The 13,403-nt window shown below is 35.4% G+C and overlaps 1 protein-coding gene across 3 annotated transcripts in view; it reads left to right on the top strand.

Moving 5' to 3' along the window:
* Window positions 1–13,403, top strand: part of PRKG1 (protein kinase, cGMP-dependent, type I) — a 1,234,550-nt gene that overhangs the window by 1,022,173 nt on the left and 198,974 nt on the right. For all 3 annotated transcript variants that reach the window (XM_021072187.1, XM_021072188.1, NM_001044574.2), the window contains 1 exon segment: window positions 6,104–6,198. In XM_021072187.1, coding sequence (XP_020927846.1) covers window positions 6,104–6,198 — 95 coding nt within the window.

Below are 13,403 nucleotides of genomic sequence, written 5' to 3'. Positions count from 1 at the left end.
CCTAGAGGAGCAAATGTGCAAGGTCTTGAGCTGTATGAGTTTTTTCATTTTCTGAAACTGATGAAGAAATATTTGAGAATGAAACTCCCTACAAATGCGGCAGGAGGAGAAAAAGTATGGCTTTGAAGACCAGTAAACATCCGGTGTTCTACAGTAGAATAATCATGATTCTAGATGGCACTGATATATTGGTATGAATGGAAAATTCTCCATAATTAAAATTATATAATTTAAAAAGAGAAGACTCAGGCTGCTTTAAAAATTATTTAACAAGAAAAAAATTCCATCCAGTCATTAGGAGCAGTAACATTGTGATAATGAAACATCAAGACTTTCAAATCAGATGGCCCAAGTTTCAATCCAGCTATGAGGCTTACTAGTTTATTATCCCTAGGCAAGTGATTTAACACTCTGAGAATGAGGAAGTAAATCTATTCATGTTTCATTGTATCTTCATAAATAAATACTGAATGGATACTAAGGAATTATTATAAGTGGTCAATTATAGCAGAAGGGATAAATACAGGTAGGTAAGGAATATAAATGAAAAAAATCATAATTTAGTCCTTATTATTTTTAAATGTTTCAATATTATAAATATAATTTTTAAAGTATTTAAGAAATTAAGTAAATTGGAAAATGAAGATGTGTAGATTGATGCTTTAATTATATTGCTAAAAATACCTTAAATTACTTTTAGCAGTAAAGTTCTAATCATTTTTGCACTGAAGTGTCATTGAACTGTGTGCATTGTGATTTGGGCTTATTTTGCTTTATCATAAGTGATCCTTAAAAAGAAGTTATAAGAACTACTGAAGTAAAAAACTGGGAAGGAAATGAAGGTAAAAGTGAGTTTATATGGTAGATGTCACTTTTAAAATTATCACTTTTAAAAATAAGTAAATTTATTTCTTCTAATTTGACAAGTATGACTGACCCTGAGACCTTATGGCTTATGTTAAAATAGGAGAGAGAGAGTAATACAGCCACTGTAAACAGGATATGTGAAAGATTATAAATCTTGTTGGATCACATTTTAGAGAATCCTCTTTAGACTAACTGTGAATTTTAAATGTGCATATGTCAATGTTTGTACCAGTGGCATATTATACTTAAGGGAAGAAAATAATATTTATACTTTTATCATATCTGTTTTTTGACTGATATTAAAACGCTTGGGATAGAAATGATACTCTGGGACTGGCTTCCTAAAAACCATCATGAAATGAAATGTACTGTTATGGTTAAAACTATAACTTGTATTTTCCAGTGTTAGAGGATAATAAATGTTAAGTTTTGCGAGTTGTATATAACTTTTTAGATCTTACCATTGACTGTTTTATCCTTAATGTCAACTAAAGAATCAGGGAAAACTGAAACTCTTCATGCATATAAGTGATTTGGTTGGTCACAAGGGGACTTTTTCTCCTGGCAATTCTGGATTTACTTTTTTCTATATATGTTGCTACTTCTTTGCCATCATGGAATGTCATCCATTAAGATGAATTTATGACAAGCTTTTGTGACAACACCATTACAAATTCCAGCATTGCCTAAAAGAAGCTGTGGTTTGTAACCAGTCTCAGCTGGAGACAGGTGCGTTAGTGGTGCTGTTTTATCGAGTTTTTTAACTTGTGTAAATATTCCTTTGGCAGTGTTCAGAGCATTGAAGGGATTCTGGGAGAGAAGTAGAAAGAACTTATTGGACTTTTATTTTTTAATACATACAAGATTTTTTTTTTAAGGGGCATAGATTTGCCCTAACCACCTTTTTCACATCACACAACTTAGCTGCCATAATTATTAATGTTAATAAATAGCATAACAAAGCTAAAATATAACAAGAATAAACCTGGAAGAAACCCACATTTACATATACAGGCAAATTAATGGATTATGTAATACTCATATAATTGGAGAATATACAAAAAGGAAATGAACTACAGATGTGTTGATATATGTATGAACATGGATGAATTGAGTAAATCTCAAAATGCAATGCTGATCAAGAGAAACAAGTTGAAGGGTATGTGTGGTTTTATTTGTTGCATAAAGTTTAAAACCAGGAAAATATGTGGCAGTTTGTATATGTATATGTAAAGTTCGAAAACAGGCAAATATGTGGTATTTATGCCTGGAATGAGGTGCGTGTGGGTGCCTATGTGCCCACATATAATTAGATGGACTAGAAAGGGAGTCATGAACATAAGATTTACCACAGATGTTTTGGTAACACATGTGAGATGACGGGTTGGACACATGTGAGAGAGATTCTAATTCATTACTGCATTACACAAAAGGTTCAATTGTCAAATTAGACTTACAGGAATCATAGGTCTTACCCACACTGAATTTAACAAATGACTCAAAGAATGCAAGCAAACGACAGAAAAAAAACTTTACCTGTACATGTTCCACACCACTAGATACAGCTTCTGCAAGTGTTTTTCTGCACTGGGAGACATTTCGGTTTTGGAATAACAGGATCAGTTTTAAGCAATATGTGTGACCTTGTTTGAAAAGGGAGGTGCTTTGAGTTGAGGCACCCCTCACTTTTATAATCTGTTAATCACACAGGTAGGAACATGCAAAAGGCCTACCTGACTAACCCTATTCCTCAGCTGGGTCTGCCCTAAAAATCTCTAACTTCTTTTTTTTTTTTTTGGCCAAACCTGTGACATATGGAAGTTCCCAGGCCAGAGATGGAATTCCAAAGCTGCAGCTGTGACCTATACAACCATGTGTGGCCAGGGGATCAAACCCACGCCTCATCAGCAATCCCAGAGGCTGCAGAGACAGTATCGGATCCCACAGCAGGGACTCCTCCATATTTCTTTACAATGAACATTGCTTTGCTTATAAAACCTGTTGAATCTGTACTAAAACATCTTATTTTATTTTTGAATTATTTTTGGTTAAGCATGTCAATTGGGCACATGGATTTTTTTTTGTTGATGATTTTAGTGTTTAATTTTTTTGTGTCCTATTTAAAATATATAATTTTGGGGAGTTCTTTGTAGTGAGGTGGATTAAGGATCTGGCATTGTCACTGCAGCAGCTCAGGTTGCTGCTGTGGTGTGAGTTCAATCCCTGGCCCAGGAACTTCCACATGCCACAAGCATGGCCATAAAAAAATCTAATTTGTATGTAAATTCTTAATTTTAAAAGTTTCATATATATATAATTTTCATTTCAAAATTTTAAATTATAAGACCATGTATATGTTTTACAAAAATTAATATGTAGGTAAATAAAAGGATTATAAAAATATATACCACTTTAATCTGCCTAAAACTAAAAGTAGTTAATGCTCTAAATAGCATTTTATGACAGTAAGAGCAATAGTAGTGATATGGGATAATTACAATCAAAGACATGGAATTTCTAAAATAGGAAGTGAGAAAAATGAAGCAAAGGGTAAAATAGGGAAAAAGGAGCCAACTTTGGGGGCCCTTACAGTTCAGAGGAGGCTTTTCATTGATTTTCTCATTTATTCACACACAGCACACATACACACTCATCCATATGAGATAACCCTTCCATTTTTCAGACAAGGTAGTAGGGTAATGGATTCAAATAGACTAAATATTAATTTTAACAATCCATAGCCAGTTCCCTTCCCTAGCATTGTAGACCATAAAGTACTTTGTGGTTTAGGTGAAAAGACTATGTATATAGGTCAAGGTTAGAGGGGCTATCTCTCTATATATAACTTTTTCTACCTTGAAATTTTTTAAGAATTCAAAATTCAAATGTCAGAGTTACCATTGTGGCTCAGTGGGACCCAGCTAGTACCCATGACAATGCAAGTTTGATCCCTGGCCTTGGTCAGTGAGTTAAGGATCTGGCATTGCCGTGAGCTGTGGTATAGTTCACGGATATCATCTAGATCCTGTAAAGCTGTGGCTCTGGCATAGGCCCAGAGCTGCAGCTCCAATTTCACCCCTTGCCTGGGAACTTCCATACGCTGCAGGTGTAGCCCTAAAAAAAAAAAAAAAAAGATTCATTATATATACAAAGAACTGTAGAAAATACAACTTTAAAGGAAAACTTTTATTCTTGCTCTTTGATCAACTCTATGTTTTTCATGTATATGAAACTACAGGAGATCAATTTTTCCCTCCTACTTAGCACATAAGCAGAAAGTTTTTTATTCTGTAGGTGACCCATTTTTTGTCTCCAGTACTGAATTTTAATAACATATTTTTAAAGAACATTACAAAACCTACTGAAATTTCTCCATAGTTTGCATTAATCTGCCATTTGAATTTCTAACCTTTTTGTTGTTGTTGTTAACCAAATGGCAAATGTACAATTATATAAGATGTCCTTATATCTAATTTGAATTAATGAGCTTAATTTATAGTATATTACATTTTAGTCCATGACTTTTTTTTTTAATAGCCAGGACGACTGATAGAAGTAAATATGTTGAGTTTCCTCATTGAGCAGATGAGAAAATTGAGGTTCAGAAATAAAAGTGTATCAATGTTTTGTCAAAGATTTGTCTAGAACATTTATATCTATATCACCCACATTAAGCTTTTGTCATGCAGATTTCCAAAACCAGCTGGATCAGAACCTCAGGAATAAGAGTGTAGTAACCTTTATTTTAAAAAAGACACCCCCCCCCACCACACATACACACAAGTTTGAGAATCACTGGGCTAGTGTATTTCCAGTCACATGGTGAAAGCCTCATCAGTATGCAAATGAGCATCTTTCAGATAAAGCTTAGTGGTAAGTGCTAAAAACTTAATTTCTATGGTTTTGAAACACTGTATGGAGGAGGAGTAATCAAATGGATCAGTGAAGAATAATAATTGAATTCCCTCCACCTTGCACAGACTATCTTAATACTTATAAGAATTCTGGTCTTTGACATCCAATCTCTAAATTCAGAAACCTGAAGCATAGTGTTTTTAAATGTGTTTAAGTGTCTGGCATTGTCTCAAGAAATTAGTTTTTCTACTTCATTACATTTTCCAGGTAGGTGAATTTTAACTATTTAACCTTTCTGGATGACACAGAGCCAATATTAGGATTATTTGTAGAGCTTTAGGGGGAAATGAATTAACACAAAGGTACAATTTACTGCTTTTATGTCCATTCATGCAACAAATTATTACTTGCCTTCCATGGGCCATCACCCAACTCCCAAGTCCTTTGTGGGCAGAGATATCTTGTTAGTATTGAAGCTTTTCTCTTCATACACTTTACAACTCTTGATTGAGTATTTATTATAAATTATAGAGAATGACAAAGAAACACCCATTTATTTGAAGAGTATCCTATTTATTATAGTAAAATGAAGACATACATATAATTTATATATTTCAAAAGAAGAAATCCTCCTGAAGACATACATATAATTTATATATTTCAAAAGAAGAAATCCTCCTGAATGAGAACAATGGTCAGGTAGAGACCTGCAGGAAGGCTTCCTGGAAATGTGACTGGCCTTTAAATGAAGACCGGATTCTTCTTAGCAAAGAGATAGTCCTGTCTTGGAGAAACTGGGATGCACATATAGAGGTGTATAGAAAGATGTTAAATGAAGCCAAGAAGTAGAGACAATATAAACATCCAATCTATAAGGAAATCAATAAATAAATATAGAATGGAAAAAGACATTAAAACATTAAAATGGATGAACTAGATTTAATGTAATAGTGTGGAATAAATAATTTAAACAATGTTAAGAGAAAAAAGTATCTAAGTTTCAGAATGATACATAGTATGCTCTTGTATTTTAAAACATAAACATAAAAAGGACTGGAGGGATGCTTACTAAATTCATCACAGGGATTGCCTCTTAGGAGGTAAAAAATGGGACTGATGAGGATCTGAGTGAAATTAAAATTTCTGAATAATTTATTACTTCTTGACAACAACTTGGAAGTATAACAAATCATGGGGGTTATTTCTTAGGTGCATGGGGATCTGACATTATTATTTGGCCCCTGTAGTGATAATGTACTCTTTTTGTTCATAAAAACAAGTTTTAAAAAAGCCCAAGAAATGGAATTAACATCATTAACTAGTATTTATTTGATCTAGTGTGTATGCAGTGGATGTAGACTTTCATTGTTTCTCTGTCTAGGTAAATGTCACTCGTGAAGACTCACCAAGTGAAGATCCCATCTTTCTTAGAACTTTAGGAAAAGGAGATTGGTTTGGAGAGAAAGCCTTGCAGGGGTAAGTAGATCACATGTTACAAAGTTTTGAGTTGAGTGCTACATACATTTCTGTCTCATATAATGAGCTTCTAGCAAAGTTGTCTATTTAGTGTTTATTCTACCATCAGACACAGAACCTTTATGATCATTTTTATGTATTTCCAGCTGAAGTTGGAATCTATCTGGATTGGATGTGGAATTGATTGATTAACTTCTGTAATAAATCATTCTTATCAGGAAAATTTCTCAGCTTTGTGTTCCTTAGTCAATTTCTATAAAGATTCTAAAACAGAGTGAGATGTCTGTGCCAAGCTCATTTTGTACAACAGTTTTACTCAGTATCTGAGGAAAGTGATTGATTTTGAAATCCCTAAACCTGATTGTACAAACAATAGATCCAAATGCAAAGAAGGCTTTCTGGGCTTCACCTCTGGATGGTGGCTGTCATCGCTAGCTATGGTTGTAGACATGGAGGAGGGGGTGGAAGTTGAGGGTAATGCACATTCAGATTCACTGTGGATGAACTTGAAGGACTGGTCTCGTAGAGGTGTGACTTCAAGTCACTGAAATTCTACTTGTAAACTAAAACGTCAAGAAACAAGCACATGGAGGAAAAACCCAGTTGACTTTGTATCATGCATTTTACAGAATGGATGACAAATATATTTGGGTATTCTACTCTTATTTTACAATAAACAACACATTTCAATTATCAGTACATGTAGGTGAGACTTTTCAAGGTTCAGTGCTGTATGTATATAAGCTACTTGAATAACTAATACCCAATAAACATTCATTTTTATATCAAATTCCAGGCATAGGAGTGTATAGGAGAGAGACAGCAACAGAATATAATTTATTCCTAAAATATTTGCAACAGTCAGTTTTGCTTCCGCATTTCAAAGTATGCCTTCATTTAAAAATTATAAGTATTTTGCTAAAAAGTATTGTAAGAAAATAGTGTAGGGAGTTTCCATTTATAAAACCACAATCAGTGGTTGGCAGTTTTTTTTCTTTCGTACCATTGCACAGCTACAGGAGTGAAACAGGTCCTGGTAAATCATGCTACTCAGGCCATGTTATCTTATGAAAATTTAGAACTAAATGCATTTGACCTTTTTTTTTTTTCCTGAGTCCATTCGATCCTTATTTGAGAAGTACTTGCCATTAGAAATTTCCACTGGAAAAGTTGGAAGAAATACCGTTGTTCAAAGTAGATATGCAAAAGAGTGTGATAGACATCATCTTCCTAGTATAAGTTGCAAAAAAAAAAAAAATACCGTTTGCAATCTTTCTTTCCCTTTATTATTGTGTATGTAGAGAATTCCAGAGACTATCATCTGATTTCATTGGTCCAAGATTAGATACTTCTATGGAAAATGTTATTTCCAACAGAGCCCGAGAGCTAGAAACATTTCAGTCATTTCTGATTGAAATCACAAGTGGGACATTAGAAAATAAAACATGATTGAGAATTGACAGGTTTTTTTGTTTGTTTGTTTGTTTGGTTTTTTTGTAGCTTATTGTCACTGAATTTTGGTGCTAATTTTAAAAAGTTTTTGGTGAAAACGCCTTCCCAGAATGTGTCTTGAGAAGTGTACTTGGGGATACGGTTTCCAGAATAGTTATCAAAATTTAATATAGGTGAATTTAAGTTCATCTAGATTGAATTCATGCTAGCATGTGATCATTCTTGTAAACTGTCCCGTGCCAAAACTCTTGTGCACATATTCGGTTCTCTTCACTGTTCCTTTTTTTTTATCATACCCCCACTCTTTCCCATCACACCCCCAACCTACCCCCATCTCTCTCTCTAGCTTACACCCTTTCCTCTCATTTTCTCACCACTCAACCTGACTTTATCAACATACTCTACATATGCGCTCTTAAATGTCACCGGGGATCTGCTACTTACATCGTAGATGGTCTTTCTTTTCTGTCTTCATTTGACTTCACATCTCAGCCATAGTTTTACATTGTTGATCACCCCTTCTTTCTTTAAATTCCCCATTCTTTGAGACCCTTAGTGATTGTTCGTAAATTGTTAGCACTTTTTAGAATTTCTCATTTCATTTCCTGAAATTTACCAATGTTTTATCCTCAACTCTGTCTATCACATACATCTTGGTACACGTACTGCCTCTTACCTTGATGAAAAGAAATCCCAAATACTTATATTCTGATTTGAGCTCAGCATCTACCACTTTTCAGATACTCAATATATAAACATGTATTTGTTGAATGAATAAAGGAGTGAGTGAACAAAAGAATCTCCCTAATGATGCCCAGTCTTGCAATCCTTTCTGCCATTAATCACTTTCGCATACAGCGGAAATTAATGCTATGTCGTAAATCAACTATACTTTGATTTGAAAAAAATCACTTGCACAACTTAAATTTATTTGATAGTGAATAAGGATTTACAACCTCAGTTGATTATAGGGTTCTGGCTGGTAAGGTAAATAAGTGAAAATAAGGTGAGTAAAACTGGTGGCAACTAGAAAGCCTTGTACAATGAGGACAGCAATTACTGAGCTCCAGCTCATTGTTATGCTTTTTGTTTTTTTCTTTTTAAAGAAAAGTAGAAAAAACTGGGCTTTGGAAAAAAATGTGATTTTGTAACTTAAAAAAAAAAGGCTCTGTAAGCAAATGAAACATTGCTGCCAATAATTTGATCTGCAAGTTGCCATTTTGTGATTTCTATCAATCAGACATGCCTCTTTAAAATTTTGTAACTAGATTCCAGAGGAAGAAGCCTGTTAGCTTTACCCTTATTATTTCCTTGTTTTGACTATTTTTTGGCATTTTTATGTTTTGATGTTCTGTGTCTATAACCTGTTTTTCACAGTGTTCTCTATGTTGTTTTTTGATCTCTGTATTGAATTTTAATGTTTCACACAAGAAATTCTGGCTTTTCACAAATCAGATTGATTTGTTTCAATCATTTCCCTACAAATAACTTAAAACTGTATGTAACTTTAGGATATAAAGTCTTTTGAGCAACTGTGTATATCTTTTTGAGTAACAGCTATGTCCTTCTTTGGAAATCAGTAGAATTTTATCCTTAGAAGACAAATTTCATAATCGGCATTCTCCTTATGTACATAACACAGCATTTTAGATTGTTGTTTCCTCGCAAATAAAATGCATATGTACTGGGAATTTTTGTTTTCTTGAGGATGTTGAGCAGATTATTAAATTATTGATAAATTGGTAATGTTGAAATTAATCCTTGACCCTTCTTTTTAAATTTGGGAGTGCCGAGTACTAGTTAAACACACAGTCGATAATTGAATGACAGAGCGGAAGTGTGACCTCAGTCACTAACTTCAGGAATCCACCATGTAGTTCTGCCTCTAGAACTGACAGCTTTTAATTTTTGTTGGGTGGAGTCAGTAGTCATAAATCTAGCTATCCTATAATCTACAGTATTATCATTCACTAACTGATAGTATTTCATTACTAGTAAAATTTGGTTCATTTATTGTTTTCACTATTTTTGGCTGACATGAAGCAAATTATTCAACATTGTTTGGCTTAAGCAATATTTTTGTGTGTGATGATAGTTTTTCCACACCAGAGAGAGGGCAAAATATTTTTCTTTTTTTCAGAAGTACTCCTTAATAAACATGAAAACTAAAGTTGTTTTTAGGATAGTTTACCTCAGGTTTAATCCAATAATTCACGAGTCAAATCATCTACACTCTGACATACCATTGCTTCAAGATTTCTGCCTGATTTGAAACCACGTAAAATTCATTTTGGTATCAGAGGATGTCAAATTCTAAGCCAAATACACACTTTTCATCCACAGTAAAGGAAATTATAAGCTCAAATTGAACCTGAGAGAGATAGGATTGAGCTCCCACTTGCCATGCCACTCTCTACCCTCCCTACCCTGCCCCTTCCCCTAACCTTTGAGTCTTTATTAAAGCACAGCCTATGGTTAAGAGTTCCAGCTCAATAATCAGCCTGCCTGGGTTGGGACCCACTCTGTCATTTACAAATTCAGAGTCCCTGGATGTCTCTCCTTTGATCTAAAATGGAGATATTTGTACCTAACATTTTGGATTTTTGTGAGGAATAATCAAGGAGATACTTATAAAGCATTTGGATGGGTACCTAGAATTTAGATTAGAATTCAATAAAGTTAGCTAATCTCATCGCCACCACCACCATCTTTATTTTTATTTGTCATTATCATCGTCAACATCATCAGCATTATCCCCATCCTCATTCCCCAGAATGTTCTGCTACTTCTTGACTAAAATTTAGAGCACTTGGTGTAATTGACATAGCATTAGATTTTTGAGTCATCCACTTACTGAGCAAGCCAGTTAATCTTTCTGGGTCTGTTTCTGAATTTGTAAGCTGAGAAAGCCCAAGTAGATGATTTCTAAGTTTCCTTGGGCCACTGCCTCTGCTTCTGTTGAGATTTGGCCTCTTTACAACTGGAACAGACCCTTGGATGCCAAAGGCGCCCTGGGCCACCCTGTGGCATTTGATAGCACACCTCTGTCAGCAGGGCTCCTCCCCCCAGGAAGTATCCCAGCTGTTGCCTATCATTTGAACCCCTAGGCCACAGGCCAGGCCCTTCTTCGTTAATGTGAAAGTGAATAGGCCATGTTGGTTTAATAGACTCTAGTATTAGAAGTCTGTATTTCTCTAGATTCTCCCCTCAAAATGGATTGTGACCTTGGGTGAGTTAATGTTTTATAACATGCTTCTTTTGGTCTTTTTAGGGCCTCACCATGGCATGTCGAGGTTCCCAGGCTAGCGGTCAAATCGGAGCTGTAGCCACCCTACATCACAGCCACAGCAACGCCAGATCCAAGGCAGGTCTGCAACCTATACCACAGCTCGTGGCAATGCTGGATACTTAACCCACTGAGTAAGGCCAGGGATCAAACCTGCATCCTCATAATGACCAGTCAGATTCATTTCTGCTGAGCTACAATGGGAACTCCTCCTTTTTTTTTTTAATTAATAAAATCATAGCACATAAAATCATATAACAAATACTGGATATAGAATTTTAATATTTTGCAACGTTTGAATCTAATTATTATTCATTTATTTATTTGTGGATAAAATATTATAGGCATAATTCAGTCCTCTTTTGCATTCTCCCCTAGTAAATTCCCTCCTTCCCAGTGTCACCATCCTGTCCCTGTACCACAAAAAGAGGATAGAAATAATTTAGGTCTTCCAATTGTAAGACTTGGGTTTCTGAGTCCCTCAGGGAAAATCTCTTTGATGCTTACCTGGGAAAATATGGAAAGTTATTTCTAAAGCTTGTGTTTTGTGTGAAGAAATACTCCAGGATTAATGAAGGGCTCCATCCCAGCTGCCATCTTGATAGGATCATAGCAAGACTTCCTAGTCTGCCCCTGGTGCATTTCTCCTGCCCGGCCCCAGTTCATTTCTCTAACCTTAGGACTTCTATCCTATACCTGAGACTTTAGTGTTTTTATTTTGTTTCCCTTTCTTTTTAGTGGTAATATAATTAATGTGGTTTTAGTGAAAACTATTTTTATGAGGATTATGATGGATTATGTTAACACATATGTCTAGCAGGATTTTTTTTCTCTGTTGTCCTGGAATTGTGGCTAAGTTCCAAAGCTAAAAAACTGTCAGTACTTTGGGCCAGCTTCTTTTTGCACAACTGACTGGGATGAGCCAGAATTGCTTTATTAGTATCACTTCTTCATCCATAACAGGGGACAAGTAGGGAGATCTGAGGTTGGTCTATTGGGCAGAGCAGTGTCATCAAAGGAAGTTGTTCCTTCAATCCTCTGGTCTCAGCTTCCTTATTGAGGATTTGCAGATACATAGGACATTAAGATAGAGTTTGCTAAATGATATTAAGGGAGAATCACAAAGTGTCATAGCCACATTATTTTATCCATATCTCCATCCCAAAATTTTTCTTGAGCTCCAGACCCAATTTCCTATGAGGCATGTCCACTTTGACATCACTTAGTTACTTCGGCTTGTACTAGGACAAAGCAAAATCTATTTGCTCTCTACCCCCAACCAAGTTTCTTCTTTCAAGTGATCTCTATTGCAGTAAGTGTTTCTCAAACCTTCATTTGGGCATTATTCCTGACTCTTTTCTTTCTTAAAATGCTGTAATCATTGATAATTAATCCTAATGATTCTGCCTTCTATATATCTCTCAACATCACCTATGTCTTGTCATTCTCACTGCCACTGTTCTGATTTAGTGCCACCATGTTCTGTCACCTTGATTACTGGAAGTCCTTCTAATTAGTCATTCTGTATCCCTACTTTCTCACCTCCCATCCATTCCATACACCATGATAATCTCTCAGTATTATTTTCTAGGGTGGCCATGATAAAGTACTACAGACTGAGTATCTTAAAACAATAGACACTATTTTTTTTAATAATTATGGAGGTTAGAAGTGCAAAATCGAGGTGTTACCATGGTCATGTGTCCTGTGAAATCTCTAGGGATGACTCTGTCTTGCACATCTCTCCTAGATGCCAGCAATCCATGACATCTTTGGCTGCTAGCTTCCTCATTCCAATTTCTGCCTCCTCTTCACATGGCTGTCCCGCCTTCTGTGTGTACCTCTGTATCAAAATCTCTCTCTCCTTATAAGGATAGCAGATATTGGACTTAGGCCCTACCCTAGTCCAGTATAGCAGCATCTTAACTTGATTATATCTGCAAAGACCTTATTTCCAAATAAGATCACATTCACAGGTTTGGGGACTTTGACATAGCTTTTTGCAGGATACAATTTAATCCTTAACACTGTTCAAAACAACTAGCTTCATGTCATTTTCCTTCTCTGTGGCACTCCCTGTTGTGAGATCTGTTCCTATAGTACTAGTGCAGTCTTATCTCCCACGTGCCTGCTTCATGGTCTATGCTTTCATCATACTGAGATTCTTCATGTCATCATAATCCCCATGAAGTGTTTTGCTACTAGGCATTTTCCATTTGAAAAATCTTTTATGATTACAGTTCTTCCTGGCATAGATGAATAACCAAACTTATAACCGGCTCCAAGTGGGATGTTAGAACGTGGAAGCTCAGCTCAGAACCCAAATGTGCCAGCATCTAGAAGCTGACCTGTCACTTTATAGGCACTTATACTCATGCTATAGACATTTTATCGTAACATAAAAATGTCTAGTATACAATATTTCATTGAGCTTTGGTATCAAGGGACCCATCATAAAATTTATGGA

The sequence above is a fragment of the Sus scrofa genome, chromosome 14, assembly GCF_000003025.6.
Source record: "Sus scrofa isolate TJ Tabasco breed Duroc chromosome 14, Sscrofa11.1, whole genome shotgun sequence".
Taxonomy (NCBI): Eukaryota; Metazoa; Chordata; class Mammalia; order Artiodactyla; family Suidae; genus Sus; species Sus scrofa.
This window is presented reverse-complemented; position numbering and strand designations above follow the sequence as displayed.